The sequence below is a fragment of the Hippichthys cyanospilos genome, chromosome 1, assembly GCF_059441005.1.
Source record: "Hippichthys cyanospilos isolate Australia breed blue-spotted pipefish chromosome 1, RoL_Hcya_1.0, whole genome shotgun sequence".
NCBI lineage: Eukaryota > Metazoa > Chordata > Actinopteri > Syngnathiformes > Syngnathidae > Hippichthys > Hippichthys cyanospilos.
Window position 1 is genome coordinate 3,660,001 of NC_142369.1, and position 23,282 is coordinate 3,683,282.

Sequence of the window (23,282 nt, forward strand, 5' to 3'; positions counted from 1 at the left end):
TAAATAAACTGCTGTTTATAAATCTAATAAATGAAAGATATTGTTTCAGGTCTTCCCCACCTATTCGCAGTTCGTCATGTCAATTAACATTAATGAATAAAAAAATCAATTACTCGAAATAAATGATTAAAATGAGAAAGTTGCCGTTCCTACTGATCACTTTTGAACACAGGAGGCTTACTCAAATGTACGTTTTTAGCTAGCATTGACATCGCTTTTTTTCATAAACAAAATGCTCGTGGTCCTTTTAAATCTCACACATAATTCTGTGCCGAAAATTAGCCCGCCGCTCGGCCTAATTTAAACCAAAGTAAATAAATGAGAGCAAATGTGTTTTATCGTCTTCCGCGCGCATAATTATTTTTTCCATCCCCGGGCGCGCGCTTGACTGCGCCGCGTTTAAATGTGCCAGAAGCTTTTGCACAAAGTGAGTGTGCGCCGTCTGAATTGTTTGCGTGCGTGCTTGAGGGCATGTTTGCACCTCGTCGCCGTCCCGCTGACACGCTGCCAGGTCGAGGCGGGCGAGGAACAGGTGACGCTCGGGTCGCGGCTGACACAAGGACAAGAGTTCTTCTCAACGTAAACAACAAACACAAAAAAAGTTTTAGCGCCGACACAAGGACGAGAATTCTTTTCACTGTAAAAAAAAATATATACAATGATGAGCTAGGACCAGTGGGTGTCCAAAATGCGGCCCGGGGGCCATTTGCGGCCCGCCGTCAATTTTTCAGTGGCCCATGACAAAATGTCGTCAAGGCTACTTTGTAAATAAATACATAAATTATGGTGGTGGGGATGGAAAAAATGGAAGTAGTTGTAGAATTTTACTTTATAAACTGATTTTTTCCTGGAAAAATAAAGTATGATTATGATAACAATTTACCGTCAAAACATTGGTGAATAAAGATAATCTTCCTCCATTTTATATTCTTTGTCATGGTGATTCGAACGCATTATTGATGGTCAAGAAATTGGATGAGAAATGGTCACAGTTTTTGATATATATGTGTGTGTGTGTGTGTGTTTTCAATTCAAAACATTAAAATTAAATAATAATAATAATAATGATAATAAATACAAATTTGAAGTTGGCCCATCCAAGTTTCCATGCGGCCCTCAAATACAAAAGTTTAGACACCCCTGCTTTAGAGAAATTTTGACCCAACTTGGGCTTTTGGATGTTTTGTATCAAAGGAAAAGCAAGCAAAAATAACACTAGGAGATTAAAAAAATGCATAGATTGTCAAAACGTGTCAACTTTCAATATGGCGTCCTGGGGTCCCACCTAAAGGCTTTTAAACGGGAGGTTGAGAGGTACACCCTGCAGATGTCAAATTTAGCCCATGTCGGGCTCATTTACTGCCATTCAAAATTGGAAATATTGTCTATTTTGAACATATCGAAAACCTAGTGTTTTTTCTTGCATTTCCTCCGATTTTTGCATGAATTCTTCAACAGCAACTCGTGAAGAGGATGCAATAGAAAATTTAGTGTTGAGACCCTAAAACCACCGGGGGGCGCTAGCGGACAATTTATGACATTTGCAAGCCTTTCAATGACTTTATTGAGTGGCTTAGCCTGACTCCCATGATGCAAAGTGTTTTCTATGCATTGTGGGACTTCGACAACAAAAGGCTTCCTTCCAAAAACTCAATGTTGCAGGGAAGCAATTTATTTCATTCAACACATAACATAAAATCCGCATATTCCCGAAATCTGCAGCATTGAATAGCTGTTCACTTTTTTTTTCTCACAAAAGGAAATGAGCCTTGGAATATCTTTATGTAAATATACAAACGTATGGATAGGTCTGACGCCACTCAACATCTCGCGGGGTTGAAAGTAACATATACATATATTTCTGTTTGACGATGTTATGACCCTTTCAAAGTCATCCCAAGTTTGTGTGACAATAAGGCCAGTTTAGTGAAAAATCACACACTTCGGTTAAGAAAACATGCTTGAGATTCGAACCCAGACCCTCAGAACTTCAAAACGTGCAACTTTGAAGATGATCTGAACATCACAAAATCCCGATGGCCAAATCGTGTAAATCTAAGCGACTTTTTCCCTCTCTCCGCCACAATGACACACTTGTTGAAGAACGGAGCGCTCGCTAGAGGGCAGTATTGAGCCGCAGTGAACCTAAGCCTCAAAGCCACCCGAGTGGACCGGGTTCCACTTACAATGAAGACACACAAATCAATGGCTATCATCTTTGCGGAGAGCGAGAGAGAGGTCAGCTTCAGCATTTGTCCGACAGAGCAACACAATAACGCAACAACACAACATAACAAGCAGAGAGGCGGGCTAATGAAGAGATATGGCGGGGAGGGGAAGCCAGCCAACGGCTCCTGGAGAGGATCAAGCCGGCTGCAAGCGTGAGAGCAACACAACGGAGAAGCGGGGCGCAATATTTAGTTGTGCGCGTAAAGACTCCTTATGTTTGATGATGCGAGCAGGGGCGCCATCGGGAGGAGGGGGGAGGAGTGGGGGGCAACCAGAGCCACCCGACAGGCTAGTGTTGATTCTCTTCCCAAGTTGTGGTTGTGTTTATCATAAATTGCATATTATTCTGACTCATATATTGAGTTTATTTTGTGTTGTGTATCAGGTCTTTCTCAAAAAGTGGGGCGGCGCATACCGATGCCGGGCGGGTGGGAAAAGGCTTGCTTTTTGCTATGTGAAGTGTACTTGCAATAAAATATAAACACATTTTTTTTAGATTTAAGGAACTTTGAAAATTTGGTTATTTTACAGCGGGCCCCCGTTTTACGAGATGAATCCGTTCCGTGGTTGGGATCCATACGCGAATTCGGGCAATCCGAACCTGCGTTAATTAGCTAATGTGTGCAAAACCCCAGGTAAAAAACATCAAAATTGTATATATGTGATAAAAACTGGTATCAAAATAATATAGTAAGTGCTACTTATATATAATATACTTGTATGAAATCAAATAACATCATAAATCAAAAGTATAGAAAGGATTTATTTACCTTTGAGTGAGTTGTTATGGCCATATTCCCTTGTGTGACTAGCCTAGCCTAGCCTAGCTTAGCCTTCTTCGTATTTCTTGATTATCCCCAGCTTTGTTTTCATATAAATCATCTTACTTCTCTCTTTAACATCACTAGCAATCTTGGGACCCATGGCTGACCATTTCAAGTTTTAATTAAGCACTAAAACACACAAAAAACAATAATGTATTCATTAATCCTAGAATAAAGCTATAATGGGGCGCCATTTTGAAAGGAAGGACGCAGACCAATTACAGTCCAGCATTTTAGTGAGGCATGTATTGACGCATGAGCGCGGTGCGACTCGCAGTCATACACGCATGTCAAGTTTGAATTTTGTAATTGCTGTTGATGCCGTAAAGCGGGAAAAATGCCGTAAAGAAGGGCCAGGAAAAACTTATTGACCCAAGGAAAAAGGCTTTGTTTTTGCCATGTAAAATGTATTCACAATAAAAGCATTAGCATCTTTTTAATTTCAGGCACTTTGATGCAGTTGTTTTTTTTTTTTTTTTTTCAATTTTAGACTAGAATGTAATCTGAGTAAACACTGTAAAAATTTGGTAAGAGTTGTTGAAAATGTATTTATATCGCTTTTTTCTTATGTTAAGTATTAAAAAGATACAGTTTTAGGTATATGTATAAAATGTTTATAGCTAATAATCTTATTTATAGTTGGAGTGGTGATGGGAGGAGGGGTTGGAAAAGGCTTTGTTTTTGCCATGTATAAATTATTTGCAATAAAATAAGGATTAGCATCTTTTTTTTCAGTTTTAGACTAAGCTGTAACCCATATAAACGCTGTAAGAAAAAAAAGTAGGTAACAGTTGTTGAAAGTTGATTTATATTTCTTATAGGACGCACCCATACTTTTGGCCTTCATTTTTGAAAAGAAAAAAAAAAGTATACCTTATAGTTGGGGAATTACGGTAATTATATCCTGAAATGACGGCTTTTAGATTTGCTGTGTCACCTGAAGATTACCGGTGCCACCCCCGCGCTCCAGTAACCCCTGTGAATTTTTTCTAGGAGATTAAATCAGATAAAAGGCGCTCGTGAATTTGGTGTTAGTGATGAGGCAAGATAATCAAAGATGGAAACGAAGAGCATGTTTGGGGAACACACGATAGACAAGATGTAAAAAAAAACAAAACAAAAAAAAAAAAAACAGTCATTTGGCCACAGGCTTGACAAAAGCTCTTTGTGCCGCCATTTTGCGAGCCACATGAGAGGCGAGTCGTTAGGAAAATTGCTTTTGTATGCGTGCAGGTTGGAATCCTGGGAAATCTGCCAATCTTCTCTCGCTCAGCTTGAACTCGGCTCGCTAAAAACAACAAGTCGCCATTTAGCTTTGGAACGACTGCCATGTCGTTTGGCAAATCAAAAACAAGAGAAAATACAGTAGCCTGCGTAAGTACTCGCCTTTTGAACTTTCCCTTGTTTTTCAGTACTAATCATCATATCCATTGGAAATGGAGTTTGTACGCATTTTTTATTTCTTAACTGATTATAAGACGCGCCCGAGTATAAGACGCACCCTTCATTTCGAGTATTTTCTATGTCAGCGTGTAGAAGACGCACCAACAATTTGGCAACATTGGAAAAGCCGTAGCAAACCAGAAGAAATCTCATCTTTTGTAAACTATTCATATTTTCTTATGTTCGTCTCCGTAAATTGTATATTTGTTTCATATTAAGCGTGTTTCAGATTTCCCACATTTCGTGCGGAGAGCGAACGCCTCGCCGGTGCAACGTTTAATGCGCTGTTTCTAAGCAGTTGTTTTTCCATTTCCTCGCGACGCGGTTCGACTTCATTTGACCATAAAAAGCCGAAGTTGAGCAACATCCGTGTTTTTACCAAGATTGACCACAACGAATAAACGGGGCAAATGGACTACCTTTCCTTGTTCTCCACCCGGTGCCGAATCAGCTGGAGGCATCATAACTTTTACACCATCCTCTCAGTTTTAATAATATTCGTGTGCGTATGAACGAGGATGGACTCGGACGGTGGTTCAGCCTGCTCGCTTCTTTTATTGACAATAATGTCACAAGCTAAGTTCGGTTTACATGGGTGATGGTATAATTTTTCTCGAATTGTGTCAAGAAAAAAAAAAAACGAACTTCTAAGTCACCATTTAGAAGGATGCACCCATATTTTTGCACCCTTCATTTTTGTGAAAAATAAGTGTGTCATATTTGCAGAATTACGGTGTATCAATGTGATGTCCCCACTAGGGTAAAAAAGAAAAACTGAGTGTGTGTTTTGTATGGTTTTTGCTTCACGGTGGGGATCACACTTCGGGTTTTACTCTCTCTGTGAGGCCCTCTTGCACTTGTGGGGACCATTTTGGTGAACCCCACAAGATCAGAACTCTTTTTGAGGACTTTTTTTCAGTATATAAATTTGAATTAGATCTTGGTTGAGGTTTGGGTGACGGTTCGGTAATCTGTTGTAATGGGAAAGGTTAAGGGCTAAGAAATACATTATGGCAATTGGATGTCCCCACTACGATAGAAATGTGTGCGCGTGTGTGCGTGCCAGCGTCCACGTGGGCGATAAGATCTGAGTGTGTGTCTTACTCATATTATCCGTAGTCCGATCATTAATCATTCCCCCTCCGGTCCAGACACGGCCATCAGTTATTGAGAGGCGCAATCATTTACAATTGATTCATCTCGCTCGCACACACACACACGCACACACAAAAGTATACAACACTAATTGAACAAGACGGACGACACTTGTCGGCAACGCTCAATCAAGTCCGGCCGACGCAACTTTAACGTAGTGTGGCAAAGTGTGCTCAAATAAGCCAGTAAAAACATATTTATATTTCATGAGTCCCAGCAATGCTTGATGCCATTTGGACCCCGCCAAGACGCGGGCGCACAAGCGCTACATTTTCCGCCAGGAGATATTGACGCTTCCATTTGGGCAAAATGTTATTGATTGCGCTATTTACGGAGCACATCCCAATATGAATTGCTTCTCAACCGGCCCTTATGCCTCACGCGTCCACTTGGGAGCAGAGGCGGGTTTCCACACACACACACACACACACACACACACTCACACACACACGCGCTTGTCCGTAAAAGTCAACTCGAACGGTGTTTCTCAAAAGGGGGTGCAAGGGTTCGTAAAGGCGCTTGAGGGAGTGCGCTAGATTTTTCAGGGTCGTGCAGATCAAATTTAATGTCATTTTCATTTTTCTTTTCAAATTAAGAGCAAATGGATTGGAACATGGAGCAACTCTTTGGCAAACTATGAAATGGTGGCTCCTTTGCAAATGTAATTGGATGTTTTTTTAATACAATAGGAGGAGCAGTCCCCTTTTCATTTTCAGGGTCATGCAGAGCAAATTTAATGTCATTTTCATTTTTCTTTTCGCATTAAGAGCAAATGGATTGGAACATGGAGCAACTCTTTGGCAAACTATGAAATGGTGGCTCCTTTGCAAATGTAATTGAATGTTTTTTAATACAATAGGAGGAGCAGTCCCCTTTTCATTTTCAGGGTCATGCAGAGCAAACTTAATGTCATTTTCATTTTTCTTTTCAAATTAAGAGCAAGTGGAATGGAACATGAAGAAATTCTTTGGCAAACCGTGAAATGGTGGCTCCTTTGCAAATGTAACTGAATGTTTTTGATACAATAGGAGGAGCAGTCCCCTTTTCATTTCAAATTAAGAGCAAATGATTTGGAACATTGAAGCAACTCTTTAAATAATTGCACTATAGTGACTTCTTTGCAAATCTAATTTAATGCCTTTCAATGCACTAATAGCAGTCCACATTTTCAAATTAATAGCAAACGAATTGGAACATGAAGCAAATCTTTGCTAAATTGTGTTATGACTTCTTTACAAATCCAAATTCATGCTACTTAATGCAATAAGAAAAACATTACATTCTACTTAATGCAATAAGAGAAACATTACATTCCTACATACATTTCCTTTCAAATTAAGAGGAAATTGATTGGAACAGGAAGCATCTCTTTTCCAAATTGTGATATATTCGTTCAGTAGGCGGGTGACACCCTGAGCTGGTTGCCAGCCAATCGCAGGCCACACAGACAAACAACCAATCACGCGCCCAACCACATGCATGTTTTTGGGGTGTGGCAGGAAGCCCGAGTGCCTGGAGAGAACCCACGCGGGCTCGGGGACAACACGGAAACTCCACACAAGAAGGCCGCAGCTGAAGAAATGCGGACGTATTATATATATATATATATATATATATATATATATATATATATATATATATATATATATATATATATATATCCAACAATAACATGAAATGGATAAAAATAAACATAATAAATCAACAAACAGTATGTAATGAATGGTTAAAAAAAAAGTCAAGCTCTACTTCCCCGTTTTGAGTTTATGTGTATCTTTTTTTGTATTCCACGCCCAGGGATAAGCAAGGAAACATCGTCTAGTGTACCAATAAAACACAAGGTAAACAAATTTTCCACTTTTTTGCGCTAAACTGTCTATTTATCTGTATGGCGGCTCCGAATCTCCCCCATGTTTGTTTTTGCCGCGGTCCCGTGAGAGCTTTGATCCGAGGAGGCCCGCTCTTTCCAAAACTTTCATCACGGGCGGAAAAAAAACGAAAAAAAAAACCAACAAAAAAAAAAACGGTGGCTTGCACTTTTTGCGAAATGCCACGGGCGATCCAAACGTGGGGCGGACGGGCGTGGCCCCGCGCTCAACAATCCGTGCAACATGGCAGCCAAAAGACATTGGGAGCGCTTTGTCCTCCTCCCCCCCGCTAAAAATATCATTAATGGAGTCCCCGAAGAGTCATAAATGAACGGAGGGAATGGAAATGAATCTTTGCGCTTCCCGGAGGCCCGCATCAAAGTGCGCGGCGCCGAGACCATCAAAAATGTTTCCGCCGGCGGGAACATCTAAAAACAAATGCTGGGAGGAGTCTAGGGGGACGGGGCGGGGCAAGGGGAAGAGGAAAACAAACAAAGCTGCCTTTTTGCTGCTGTCGACTCATTTGCATATCTTCAGTCCGATCCTCCCGAGGATTCGCAAATCGGGCCGTGTTCGGCATCCGGTAGGGCCCGCGATGTTTTGCCGTTTCCCTGTCACGCCGAAAGCAAAAAAAAAAAAATCCGTTTTCGCATTAGCAAAGGGGTTAAGTCACCCAAGAAAATCGCACAAGCTAAAATCTTGGGAGTAGAGAGGAAACTTTTTTGCTTGTTTTTATTTCTGTTTTTGGTAGAAAAAATATCAAGGAAAAAAAAAGAGGTCGATGAGCAATAAAGTTATGGAAATCAGGGGAAACAAAAAGAGCAAGATTTTGTTGTTTTTTGGTGCTTTTGTTCACGTTTATTTTGTTTATTTCTTTTGTTTAAAAAAAAAAAAACATAAAATCAATTTTTTGTCTCATCCAAATTATAAGAAAAATTTCACAACGAGGCATATTAGCAATAAAGACATAAGTAAAAAAAAACTATATATATATATATATATATATATATATATATATATATATATATATATATACACAGTATAGTATATATAAAGGGTCACATGTGGCACTTTAGCGCCGCCCTAGTGGCTTTTTCAAAACTGTTAGGAAAATAAGATTTTTTTTGTTGTTGTTCTATTATAGTTTACATACATACATATATATATATATATATATATATATATATATATACACATATATATACACATATATATACACATATATATATATATATATATACACATATATATACATATATATACACACACACACACACACACATACATATATATATATATATATATATATATATATATATATATATATATATATATATATATATACACACACACACACACACACACACACACACATATATATATATATATTTAATATATATATTTAATATATATAATATATATATATATATATATATATATATATATATATATATATATATATAATATATATATATATATATATATATATAATATATATATATATATATATATATATATATATATATATATATATATATGTGATTTCAGTTTTGTTTTTTTTTGCTTTTGCTCCCATCGTTTTTTAGTTTCTTTAGTTAAAAAATAATACATAAAATCAATAATTTCTCTCGTCCAAATCTCAAACACACTTCACTTTTCCAGCACCAAATATATAATTTACGGGTATAAACACAAGAAAAGTTCACAAAAGATGTAATTCATTCTTTTTTTGCTAGCGTTTTTATTTGGTCGGCAAAGCGTTGGTGCGTCTTAAACACAGTAAGATGGAATTTGACCCCCAAATTAAGGATGCGTCTTATATTCGGGGAATTCCGGTAATCGTATCCGTCTCTCGCCAAAACTGAGCCCGAATTTGCAACAGCAAAACACTCCCTAATAATGACGGCCATAACCCCATACAACGCACTTTGCACAGCGTATCTTGCGACATGAAAAAATGGTAATTTTCCCTTTTGATGATTCCCCGTCCCCGTCGACGCGACGTCGGAGTCCTCGTAACGACGCCATTAGGATTACAAGGCTGCGAGTGTCATTTTGGTGCCTGCTCCTAATGAGGGAGCCGCGCTGGCGACTTGTCACGCATACGTGATTGGCTACTTAATTAGAGGCGGGTGGTGGGCCAAAGTCAGCGGGTGGGCGGGGCTCTACGCCGCAAAGAAGGGGGGGCGGGGTATGCTTCGGCGGGTCTCGTCAGACCAGAGCTCCTTCTTTCTTTTTCCGGGGGGTAAGGGCCGCAATAACACTTGAATTATTTTTTTTTAAAAAAGAGAACAAAAAGCCTGCTCAAAGTTGAACGTTGTTCACGTCCAATCGTCTGTCTTTCTTTTTCCTTGTATGCATCCTTTTTCTTGTTTGCTTCTTTTTCTTGCATTCGTCTTTTTTCTTGTTTGCTTCTTTTTCCTCAGGTCCGTCTTTTTTCTCAAATGCTTTTTTTCCACTGTGCTTTTTTTCTTACAATTTCTTTTTTCTTGCCTCCATCTTTTTTCTTTTTTTTCTTGCATACTTCTTTTCGGTTTGCTCCTTTTTTCATTTGTGCTTTATTTCTTGCGTGTCTTTTTCTTGCATGAATATTTTTTCTTGCACTCATCTTGTTTTTTCATGTTTGCCCAATTTTTTTGTGTGCTTCTTTTCTTGTAAGGTGTTTTTTTTGTGATGACCTTTTTGTTAGACAATTACTATTTTTTTTGTTATGCTTGGTTTTATTTAGAATTGTATCTTTATATATGTATGTTATATATATATATATATATATTTGTATATTATTTTATATACAGTATATATGTTCAAAATAATTCATTAATTCAGTCACAGCTTCTAAAATACTAAAGTAATTGATTGGTCTGGTACTTGATTCATTTTTTTAGGCTCGGCTTTATCCAAATACTTAAATAAGTTCCTGTGCTTGAATGTCTGGACTCTAAAAAAAAACAAAAAAAAAACAATGCGGACGAGCTAAAGTACTTACTACTATTTACTACTTAAGTAGCTCAGCCGAGCCGATAAAGCGCACCCTAAGATCTTCAGTGAAAAACCTCTGCAAGCTCCAGAGCGGAATCGCAGCTGGAGTGTCCCAATACCTTTGCGGCAAACGATCCAGGGAAGGACGACGGAGAAAAAGCGGCAAAGCACCTCCCGTATTAGGGATGAGTCACGGTACGTCTCCGACTCGTCGCCGACACGGCAGATGGGAGAAAGGTCGGTAGCGGGAGCAGATTAGATCCACGCCGGTGGCCATGATGAGGCCTGCCGCAGATCCGCGAGGAGGCGAACCCCCAAAGAAGATTTGCTATAAGGACATTACGATACGGTGGGAATAAAGTTGAAAGCCTGACTTTTAAGAGATGAGTCAAATCCGCACTATTATATGGTTCCCCCTCGCAACTGAATCAAGAGTTATTTAATACATTTGACTCCAAGATACAGTTTAACACCACAGAAGGGAATGTTAGCTTTATGCTAACATACAATGTAGAATGTTTTCGGCGAACTGACGATTAAAACGGGGGATTTTGTTTGACAAATCCTGAGACCGAGAGCGATAAAGCACCTGTGGATGACGCCCCCATAAATGTGGGGTCAAATATTTTAGAATATTTGTATATAGATTTTCCCATATCTATTTTTGTATGTTGCTAAATTATTAGACATGGATGTTTTCTGTTGGAATTGTTTGTGAAGAAGGTGCGGGGAGATGACAACATCTCGCCGACGACGTCTCATCCTGCACAGCATGAGGTCGGTTTTGATGTTCCCGGAAAACAAAATTGTGGCATGGACTCCTGCCTACATCCCCCAGGATCACAAATTGATTGTTTATATTGTTGCCAGGTGTCTCCCCCGACTTTTAATAAACGAATGAATAAATGAGGAGTGGATGGGAAGGAGAGCTGAGAAGGTTCAGGTCCCTGTCCGCTCTCCTCGTGAGAAAAAGCTACTTGTCTTCCTTCTGCCCTGTTGTTTATCGAATGTTCTAGATTGCCTGAACCTGATCTTTTCTATGTTACCATGCACCAACACTTTGGCAACTATGTAAATACGATAACAAAACAGAATAAATTTCATCTTTTGTAAACTCTTCACACTTTGTGTTCATATGCGTAAATTAGTTGTATTTCTTGCGCTTAAGTGAGTTTCAGATTTCCCACATTGTGAACAGTCAGTGAATGCCTCACCATCTAATGCTGCGTTCACACCCAACGCGAAAATGGCAATAAAGCGGACGGTTTTGTATTGTATTGAATGTAGTTCATGTGACAGGGTGCGGAGAATTGTTTTATTTATTAAAAAATAAATAATAACTATAGGGAAAATCAATTCAAGTTTACCTTGCTCAATAGCAAGGTTAAACTGTAGTTGAATTCTCTTTATTTTGCACCATAGCAAGGTTTGCATGTAGTTGAATTATTTTCCTTGTACAGTGAACCCCCAAGTTACAGCGTCCCTAGCTTAAGTTTTTTTCACGTTACGAAGAGGATTACGAAGTTTTTTTCGTCCTCGTTACGGCATTTTTCCCACTTTACGGCATCAACAACAGTTTCTCTGGAGCGGACCAAACTACAAAAAAACCCTGTGATTTATCGTACTAAAAAAGAAAGGGTAATATACCTGCAGCCCATTGAGGAGTCGTGATGGCCTCCATGTTCTGGAGCTCCTCGGAGATGTTCTGTAAACGACTCTCAGGGCGAAGGGAAGACGGAGCGCATCAGATTGGGTTTTCTCCAAAGATGTAACGCGCGCAGCCCACAGGCGGTGACACCCGCCTACTTTTCTCTTCAATTTCATCATTTGGCAGACGTCCCTGGAGAAGCGCGGCGAGCGGGATCTGAAAACGTAGCCGTGCATGGTGCAAGACTTTCATTTGAAAAGCCACCTGCTGCCAATCATCCGCGGGCAGCTCTCCTGTAAACGCGCATGTTTGACACACCCAGTGAGGCCTTCATTCAACCATTATGCTCATTATGGCGCCCGTACGCTTCACGGGCACCCGGAGATGTTTTCACGCTCCCGTGGAACTAAAGAAAATATTTCAAAGAGCGTTTAGAAACACAAGCAGTCATTTGCACATCGGGTCACTCGGAACAAGAAACAACATGTTGGGGTGCCGCATATACTTCCGGATTTTTATGTTTGCGTGTTTTTGTTTTTTTTTCCAACCACAAACAATATGGTGCAACCGGTAAGGAAAAAGCATCCGCTGTGGGTAAGGCGTAGAAGGCGTTTTTTTGGGTAATTTTGTGCCAAATTCTGGTATATTTTCATGTTACCATATATAAGACGCACCAACCACAAACAAAGCATCCGCTGTGGGTAAGGCGTGTAAGGCGTTTTTTTTTTAGTAATTTTGTGCCAAATTCTGGTATTTTTTCATGTTACCATATATAAGACGTACCAACACTTTGGCGGCAATTTTACAAAATTATAAAAAAGCAAAATAAATTTCATCTTCATAAACATTTCATATTTTCTTGTGTTTATATCCGTAATAAATGTTCATCTGTGTGGGTCCTTGATACCCTTGCACCAACGTTTGTGTGTGTGTGTGTGTGTATTGGCAGAGCCGGTGCGGCTAGTCATGCGGTTGTATCGATCCCACTGAGGTCACGGGGACGACTGTCTTTGCTTTGGCGTCGCCTTCACGTCGGTAAGTCAACAGTCAGCACTTTTTCGATTAAACCGCAGAGTCAGCAAACAGCTTTTGCCTTAACAATTAGGAGCGTTCAAGGCTAGGGCGGGATAATGCTCTTGCTTTGTTTTTTTAGAGGATATGCGTAGGAATCTATTGTAATTCCCTAAATATAAGATGCACTTTTTTTCCCCAAAATGAAGGTTAAAAGTATGGGTGCGTCCTATAAACGGTAAAAATCGGTAAAATGGTAAAAAATATAAAAATTGCAGCAGCTTGTGTTAGTTGAGCTTGTTACGGCATTATTTTCAATAGAAGAAGCGAGCAGACTGAACCAACGCCCGAGTCCGCCCTTGTTTACACGCAGGAATATTACGGAAACTGAGAGGATTACGTCAAAGTTATGATGTCTCCAGCTGATTCAATTAAGAGTGGCAAACAGGGCTGTGTATACACGGAAAGGAGTTCCATTTGACCGGTTTAATAATTGCGGTCTTTTGGCATATACGGATAATCATAAACTTAAAAACACGGATGCCACACAAGTTTAATTATTTATGATAAAATGAACTCGAGTTGCGTCTGGAGGAATAGGAAAAGCAACTGCTTTTCAAAATTACATTGGCGAGGCGTTGACTGACTGCTCACAATGTGGAAAATCTGAACGCTTAACTTAAAGCGCAACAAATATATAACTTACGGATATGACACAAGAAAATATGATGATTTTACAAAAGATGAGATTTATTCCATTGTGCTATAGTTTTTACACTGTAATCAAAGTGCTGGTGCGTCCTCTACATAGTAACATAGAAAATACCAGAATTTGTCCCCAAAATGAAGGGTGTGTCTTATTCACAAACACTGAAAAAATTGTATGTTTGTGGCATGTTTGTAAACTATAATAAAACAACAACAAAAATCGTATTTTCCTAACATTTTTTAAAAAAGCCACTAGGGCGGCGCTAAAGTGCCACATGCGACCCTTTATATATACTATATTTTTTTTTTCTTCTTTCCTTTTTCTTCTAATAGATCACTACTTCAAGTAAATATTTGTCGGGTTTATGAATTCAATTTAAATCGATTAAAATCTTAATTGTTCGAGAGTGAACATGCTATTTTTGACTATAGTACCCTAGCCCTAATTCAATGTACATTTGAGGTACTCGAATAGTTTATATACTGTATTTGTCACAACATTCATGTATTAGAATTAGAATGAATCAAAAACGCGAGTGCCAAACACAAAAAGTATGAAAGGGACTGTTGTTACAATAATCTCTCTGGGGACGGTCCATAGTGAAGAAATAGACAAAGAAACCGTGAAAGTTATCGGCGAGCGATTATCCGTGCGCGGCGCGGCGTCTCGCTCGTTCGTCTCACTTTTGTCCCACATCAATCTTTCCCTTAATCAACTTTGAAAACACGTGGACGCGTGCTCTTTTTGCCATGTCAAAATTCTCTTTTTGGCTGCCGTTCAGCCACGTATAAATCCTGAAAGAATGTAAACGGATATGCGCTTAAATCAAGCGGGAGGAAAATGGCATTTATGAGCGGGAACGTCATCTGCTCGCTATTAGCGGCTAATACGGTCTGCCTTCGGCTAACCGGCGGCGTCGCTTTGCTGGCGTTTGGGGGAAGGCCGTCTTTCTGCTGACTGCGACGCCGTAATTTATGTGCGACTTTGCGGTTGGAAACGCCGCCAAACTGATTCGCGATATGGGATAACAAAGCGACATGTTGGAAATTTGCTTTCGGTATTTCACGTCCCAAATGAATGGAGACGTTTGACAAATTGAATGAATCCTTTCGCGTTTCTTCACAACTTTTCGACGTTCAGCTCGTTCTTGAGAGCTGTTTTAAGTTGAAGCTTTCTTTATTGTCATTGCGAATGCACAAGTAGAAGGCAACAAAATGTCATCTCGAACCGGCCAGGAAACTTAGAAAGAGGATGATAAACGGAGCGAGACAAGATGGAAAGACCTGTTGGAAGCACACTGAGATCTTAAATGAGTGCAACAAAACATGAGGGATAGGGGAGGGAAATAATAAGACTCGTACTATGTCCCCAATTAGGGACATAATATAAGCCTGGAAAAAAAACCTTTAACACACCACATAGATGCTACCCCAAAATTTCAACATGTAAAGTTAGGGTAAGGTTTAGGGACTTTTTGGGGGGACAGCCCTTCCAGGACAGAAAAACCAGACTGTCAGCCATTCCAGGGCAGAAAGACCAGACTGTACTCACGATGGAGCACCCTGAGATCTTTAATGAGAAGAGGAAAACAAGAGCGATAGAGAAGGAAAAAAAAAATCAAGACTCGGACCATGTCTCCAACCAGGGCCATAGTATAAGCCTGGAAAAAAAGCCTTCAACACACCGCATAGATGCTAGCCCAAATTTCAACATAGGGTAAGCTTTAGGGAAAGGACACTTTTGACTTTTTTGGGGGGAGCAGCCATTCCAGGACAGAAAAAACAGACTGTCAGCCATTCCAGGACAGAAAGACCAGATTGGTCTTTAATGAGAAGGGGAAAACACGAGCGATAGAGAAGGAAAAAAAATCAAGACTCGGACCATGTCTCCAACTCGGGCCATAGTATAAGCCTGAGGAAAAAAAAAAAAAAAAACCTTACAGGAGACAGGAGACTTTTGATCTTTTTTTTTTTTCTAATTTTGGGGGGGGTGCATGACACAACCAGGCGGACCTATGGCCATGACACAACCAGGCCTTGAGAAAAACTTTGCACATGCCACATAGATTTCACAACTGGGGGAGGTGGCGGTGGGGGGTGGGGGCAGGCTTATCTGTACGCACTAGAAGCATCCCGAGATCTTATATGAGGAATCTGAAAAATATGAACGAAAGGGGAGGAAGAAGAAAAACAACACTCAGGCCATGTCCCGAAACAGGGACATAATAAAAACCTGGAAAAATTCTTGCACATGAAACATTGAAGTCACTACAGTTCTCTATGTATGAAAAAAAAAGCTATAATAAATGAAAATTGGATGAAAATGTCATCAATTTCATCCCATCCCGTACCCTTAGGTTAGCCATTCTATCACATTTTTCATTGTTTGTTCGCGTTAAGCTAAACTGACTTGTCTCAGGTGTTTTTTTTTTTTTCTTTGTTCTTATCGGGAAGGTTCACACTTGATCCCTCGCGCCACTTGAGCATCACCCTCCTTTGCTCTGCCGCGGCGAGCTTTCAGACGCCGAGGTTAGCCACACGCAGCGATTAGCCACGCTCCGCTGCTAATTGCGATTAGCCTTACTTAAAACCGTCTCATTTCATCTGCTGCTAATTAATTGAATTCCACGCATTATTGGATGGGCCAAGATGTCACGTTAGCTTAAAAAAGAAAAGAAAAAAAAACAAGCACTTGTGTCTGAGGTTAGCCAATCACGTCACGCCGCAACCTTTGCTCCTTTCGGTGTCTCTTTGCTTCGGCTTGAAGGACGCACTTCAGTGGGAAAACGAGAAAGTGTATGAACCGATTGAACCTGAAAGCGCAGCAAACAAGGCCACTTTTCATCAACGCTAAAGAAAAAGAAGATTCTTACTTCCATTTGACCATCAGTTAATCAAAACCCCTTTTAATAAAAAAGAAAAAAAAGTATATATATGTCTTTACCCTTCAAACAGTATTCAAAAGATGCACTAAAAGTAATTCAAACATATTAAAGTACTTTTCCTTAGTTTATGTTATCGCTTGCACAGTTCAGAAGCAAGATGTTTTTTGGGGGGGGTAAAAAATGGCAGAGTTGAACGTGAATTAAATCATTTAGGGCCAAATTATCGGTAAATAGTTTCACAGATAGTGACCTCTGCTGGCAGAAACAAGCACTGCAGTTGATTTGGAAAAACCCTTTCCTTTGAATTGCATACACATACGCGGAAGTGGAATCATGTTACGGAATAATTAACTACAAATAAATATTTTTATATTACCGTATTTTTCGGACTATAAACCACAACGGTATACAAGCATCAACAATGGAGCAAAAAACTTTTTTTTTTTTCTCACGGATGAGCCGCACTAGACGATAAGCCACAGGGCTCAAATAATGAGGAAAAAGTCGCGTCTTATATATTCGAAAAATACGGTGTTTACTGTATATTTATTTATTGTTGCGTTTACATGCCAGTTAATCTCTTAAAAAACGATGTGACGGACCAATTTATAATTTACGATTTTCAAACAATATATGGATTTGGAGACGTAGTTTACAAGCTACGATCATAAATCGCGGATGACTCGCAGATCGACTGACTTTGCCTGGCAGCTTGTGGTGACGTCATCTTAATTTGCATATCCAGATCCACGAATCCCAAGGAGAGACTTGGGAGTGGTATCTCATAATCGTGCAAAGTATAATACATTGCGAGTTTTCAATCGGTAAACTCGACACAATTCCGAGTGGTACTCATTCGAATTATTAAACACGTTTATATCTTTTTGACAGTGATCTCCCTCCAAAGACTTTACGGCAAATCTAAACCTTCATACTGTCAAGCATAACGGTTATTTTTTTCCCTCCTGGTTGTATAGTTCCCTTGAGAGCCATTGGAGCCAAAATATATGAGATATTATTATAGCACATAAAGCGTTGATTAACTAGCTGCAGGGCATCCTAAAAAAAAAAAAAAAAGCCAAATATGTGGCCAAAGGGGCATGTTGTCCATTTATTGCGGCTGGAAGTTAAAAATGGAAGCCGATGTCCAGATGCTGGAGATGTTCGCAGGTGTGGCGTGCGTCAAGGAGTTACTCTCTTTCCTCCGCCGCCAGATTCCTTTCACGAGCTTTTCTTTGCACGCCGTCTCTTTATCCCCACTGAAAGCCATCAAATCCACGCATTGGCGGGCGGATCTGGAATTTTCAGCCAATCCCTTTCCTTTGGAATTACACTCCATCCCTGGAAGCTAAGCGCGTAGCGGGCGCCATGTTCGGCTAGCGGTGGGAATGTGAGTTGCCCCGGCGCGAACCTGATGAGATGTGAGGACCACCGGGTTCAAAAAAAAAAAAAAAAAAAAGTGGACTTTCTCCTGGCGGTATGGCTAAGCTGGGCTTGTTGGCGCGTTTTTGCGCCGGCGCTCTCGGAGAACCGTTTGAGGTTAATCCGACTTAGTCGGCAGCCCAGTCTAATGAGTTGGCCCGCTCGCCTCCCCGGCGTCACTTAAGCTCCATACTCGGATACTCATACTGGGGATTGTAATGCGCTGTCATTAGGAGAGGACTTATCGGCGTTTTGGGCTTCGCCAACGGACTGGAGAATCCATTTTTCTGTAAGATGCCAAAACGCTTCAGATTGGTTGGGAAATTTACAAATTTCATAGATCAGAGGTCCCGTGTGGGCTGCACCCGAAATAAAGATGTTTTGGAACTGATTTAGTTGATCCTTTAACGGTTATAGAGCTGTGCTTTTTTTTTGCTTTGTTTTGCTCGATCTTTGTATTTTGGCGCCGCCTCTGGCCGCCGTTGATATGACATTTTGTAGTGAGGAAGGACGGTGCGGCTTCATTCGCTGTCGCTGACACACACGTTGTTTTGTCTCTGGGAAATCTGGCCCACGAGTGTGTGCAAGTTTGAATTATGAAATCGATAAATAATAAGGACTACAAAATGATCTGGAACTTTAACACAGGAGCACCAATATCTTAAAATATTCTAACCTGAAAAAATGCGAGAAAACATTGTTGAGATTTTTTTCTAAATCGCATTCATCAATAATGTGATTTTTAATATCACATACATCAATAATGTGATGCGGAAAAAAAATGACGCAATTTAAAAAGTCTCAAGTTGGATATTAGTTATTATGGACAAAATGAAGCTTCATGAAGCACTTTTGATATTTTTCAACTCCTCTAGATGGCGCTCTTGGTTGAAGAATAAACACAAGTGTGGGAGAAGTGTGTTTAATTGCAACTGTGTCTTTGTCTATTTTGTGCTTTCCTTGTTTTGTGGGGGCTGCGGAGGATGAAAAAGCTTCCATATTCATTTCCATCGTTTTATTGTATTATACAAGAATGTCATATGGTTTTTATGAACCACAGAAGTTTCAGAAATCCCCAAATTCAGAGCTGCTGCTTTGTCCTTCCTTCTTACTCCAAAGAAAGAAAAAAAAGAGAAATTTGTCCCGAAAGGTCTGCAAGCGCTGCATTTTCCCGGCATCAACTTTTCATGAAAGTGTGAACAAACACAAACTGGCACCGCGCTTTCTGTTTGTCATGCCGCAGGAGGGCACTTTGATTCACAGCCAAGTCCTGATTGGACCCGACCCAGCGCGGAGCCCGCCTGGACTTCTTCTCCTTTCCTTCACACCTCAGGCTTGATTGGTTTATGCTTCATGTTTTTCTCAGATTCCCTTGAAAACACGAGCGCAGGAAAGAAAAGCGGCGACGGGGCCAGGGCAGTTTGGCTAATGTGGCTAAACATATGCAGAAACGCGGAAAAAAAAAAATAGACAGCGGGAATATTGACTTTGTCCTCTGAAAGGACAAGTTAGTGTCAACACTGGGGACAATACTGCATTATAATCAAATACCGGAGTCGTTTGGGAACTATACCATTCCAATACGCAATTGGCCAAAAAACATTCATTAGCAAAACCGCATTCATTAGCAAAGCCGCACTGTTGTTTCAAACCTCAATACTTGAGTCCGAATTGGATCTGGGTCCAGTTTTTTGTCGTCTCGGACTCTCCATTTGACACAGACTCCTTGGCATTTGCCTCAGACTTGACTGAGACTCCTTGACATTTGACTCAAACTTGACTCAAACGCCAAGAAGTCATTCTTGGCATTTGTCTCTGACTTGGGCCCGACTCAACATATTGGACTCGGACTTGACTATGACTTGAGTCAGACTCCTTGGCAATTGACCCCTACTTGAGTCAGACTCCTTGACATTTCAGTCATACTTGACTCTGACTCCTTGGCATTTGACTCGGACTTGACTCAGACCACTTGGCACTTGACTCTGACTCCTTGGCATTTGACTTGGCCTTGACTCAAGAGACATTGGCATTGGACTCAAACTTGACACAGTCTCCTTGACATTTGACAGGGACTTGTCTCTGACTTGACTAAAACTCCTTGGCATTTTACTCGGACTTGACTGACTCCTTGGCATTTGACTTAGGTATGACTCAGACTCCTTGGCATTTGACTCAAAATTGACTCAGACTCCTTGGCATTTGACTCAGACTTGACTCACACTCAGCCATTAAAATATCTGAATAATTGTATTGAGGTCTGTGATTTTAGACCTTCAAAAGAAGCTTTAAATAAACATTTCAGAATAATAAAACAGCCAACTGGGTTGTTAATATGACAAAAAGGATAAAAGCACACAAAAATCTTCTATCATTCATGTCAGTCAAAAGCTGGGGGTTAAAAATGTTTGTTTTCCCAACTATTGACAACTGACGTTAGGCATGACACCCTAAAAACAAACATGAGCCAAGCTGTCGAGTTAATGTGACCTAAATTTGACTTGTTCTGCATCTTTCTATTCACTATATCTTCACCCTGACACATATAATCTAGTTGGAAACGGTTAAGGTTTCACAGTCACACGGGGTAGGCAAAGTCACTCTCCCCGTGGAGAGGGAGCCAATGCTAACCCTTTTGGCCTTCATTTTGGGGAGAAAAAAAAAGTGTGATGCAGATTTGGGGAACTCCGGTATTTATTAAGTCATGTACCAATTATTGTACCATTTATCTGTAATATGAATAGTCAAGGCAATGATAGTTGATAACCTATTATTGATGAACACGTAGCAGTAAATCAGAAATGTGAAAGTTTATTTTGAAGACTTTTGAAGCCCAAATGTCATCCAGTTTGGGAATGATCGTCATACCTTTGTGAGTGCAACGAGACTTGGTCTCCATAAAAGTGGATTTGACTACAGCCCTGTCTAGAACTCCACTAAAATGATCTGGTATGGAGATAATCACGTCAAGAGGAACAATGATAAGCCATTGTTTGCTAGCAGTATCCAGGACAGCTGTGTTTAATAGCAAGTAAGTCCGTAGCAGCCCAAAAATCTAGCAAAGCTCCGAGGGCTAAGTTAGCTTGCGTAGCGTAGCCAAAGTTGGCCTGGCCCGACCTCCTTTTGCTTCTTTGAACAAGCGAGCGACGGAGCATTCCGGTCGCTGAACAATGACTAAACGCAAACCACATTCAGAAAGGCTTGAGGCGGCTTCCTTACTTCCATTTTTCCCAAGTGGGACCGCGTGGCTTTCTGAGTTCAAGTGGAAAGTTCAGGCTGGAGACAATTTGCGCGTTGCGGTTTTCTATCGCCGTTTTCGGAAGTCGGGAATTGAAAGAGTCTCGCTTCCAATTCACACAGCTGAGGCTCACGCAGTACTTAAAAAAAGTTCTAGGAAATGGTAATGCTTTGTAATTCGGGCTGTCGATTGCGCCATCTATTACTGTAAATCTCCAAATATAGGACGCATCTGTGTATAGTAACAACCTATATTTTAGGGTCAAATTCTGTTATTTTCTACATTACTGCGTATAAGACACACCAATCAAAACACAAGGTATTTGACACTTTTGGACAATTAAACTTGCCTCTGGGTCATATTGACCCGGAAATGTTATTGCTGTCCCGAAAAATGAACACAACAGAGTTTTGACTTAAATACTGGATATAGATTATACGTTTCAGACATGTTTGGGTGTCTAAATATGCACCGGGTCAAAATGACCCGGGATGTTGTTACCATCCCCAAAAATTATCATAACATATGGGACTAAATTTGCATTTGTTACTTTGTGAATGTGTTTACAATCAAATTACAAGTTATTTGACACTTTTGGACAATAAATCTTGCCTCTGGGTCATATTGACCCGGAAACGCTATTGTTGTTCCTGAAAAATGAACACAACAGTGGTTTAAATTAAATACAGGATTTGGATTAGACACGTTTCTATCGCGTTTGGGTGTCTAAATATGCACCGGGTCAAAATGACCCGGGGACATTTTGGCTCTTCCTTAAAAATAACAATAACAGGAGTGTTAATGAAGGTTATTCACAGGATTTTACAGGATTCGACTGCTTCTTCGGGCCTTCGTTTGAGGAGGAGCAGCCAGAGTCAAATGTAGAAAACAAGTCACGGTAAACACGTCAAAGCGACGGCGATATTGACATCAAATGACCAGTTGTCATAACGGCGAGGAGGCGGCGTTGGTGTTGCGTGTCGGAACATGCTAATTATGGACAGACGCGTCCGTGTGGACAGGCGCTATGCGTGTCAACTCATTTCCTAGATGTTTGCAGCCGCCACTTTGTACATCTCCAAGCTGCAGCGACGTGACTACCGAGTACTTTTGCAAAGAGAAGCGGCAAAGCAGAGGACAAACACAATTTTGCGCCCGTGTGTGTGAAAAACCATTTCAACCCGGCTCATGGGGGCAATGCACCGACTCGGAGCGAAAGAAGCGGCGAGATGGATTCGCAGGCACGCCGCATTTATCTCTATTACTTCCTGCTACGCTCGCCATCAAAATTCTACAGGCGGCAGCTGGGGGATTTTGCGGCATGACGTCGGCATCAGATGTTCAATGCTTTCTCTAACTTGGTTATCCTTTTAAGGCAAAGACGGGAGGGCGGGAGGCGCTCTCCGAAGCCGCTTCTTAAGAAACACGAGGCGGCGAGATGCTGGCAAATCTGCTGATGCAAGTCTGTTGCAATTTAAACCCCGCCCCGCTTCAATAATCACGCCAGGTGACAAACTCTTACACAACCGCGGTTATTTTTCAAGAGGGGATACGTAACCGTTGCAAATTGGTAAAATTCCGTACGGGTACGGTGATTCGCTGTTCCTTGTAAATATATTTGTTGACGCATTATGCTTCAGGTTCGAAGAAATCTGAAATCTAGACTGTAAATAATGGCGACGGGTCCTCTGAAAGTTTCCAAGCAAACAACACTTAGCTGAGACGGCGGAGCCAGCTGGTGTTTTGACACGGACATGTGGACGTCTCGGCCGGGTGACCTCTGAACCGCCTTGACCTTTTGTCGTCTGATGACTCTCCTTGGGGGCCGCGAGGAGGAGGGGGATGCGGCAAAGCTGTTGAGGAGAGGGAGGT

General features: G+C 40.7%; 2 protein-coding genes across 6 annotated transcripts in view; both read right to left on the reverse strand.

Moving 5' to 3' along the window:
• Positions 1-16,394, reverse strand: part of LOC148428643 (tudor domain-containing protein 5-like) — a 54,820-nt gene extending 38,426 nt beyond the window's left edge. Inside the window, exons 1-2 of one of the 4 annotated variants that reach the window (XM_088409252.1) lie at positions 15,989-16,394; positions 12,146-12,439 (exon numbers count right to left, since the gene is read on the reverse strand). In XM_088409252.1, the coding sequence (XP_088265378.1) occupies positions 12,146-12,382 (237 nt within the window). In that variant the 5' untranslated portion in view covers positions 12,383-12,439; positions 15,989-16,394. Of the gene's footprint in view, positions 1-12,145; positions 14,069-15,988 lie in introns of those variants that run through there. The other 3 variants (XM_088409243.1, XM_088409234.1, XM_088409268.1) reach the window with 3 other exon arrangements.
• A 4,710-nt stretch (positions 16,395-21,104) lies between these two features.
• The window catches only part of LOC148428644 (uncharacterized), a 140,442-nt gene continuing 138,264 nt past the window's right edge, over positions 21,105-23,282 (reverse strand). For both annotated transcript variants that reach the window (XR_015864950.1, XM_088409329.1), the window contains one exon: positions 21,105-23,263. Coding sequence is in view for 1 of the 2 variants with exons in the window: in XM_088409329.1 (XP_088265455.1) it covers positions 23,124-23,263 (140 nt within the window). In the remaining variant the exon portion in view is untranslated. The remainder of the gene's footprint in view (positions 23,264-23,282) is intronic.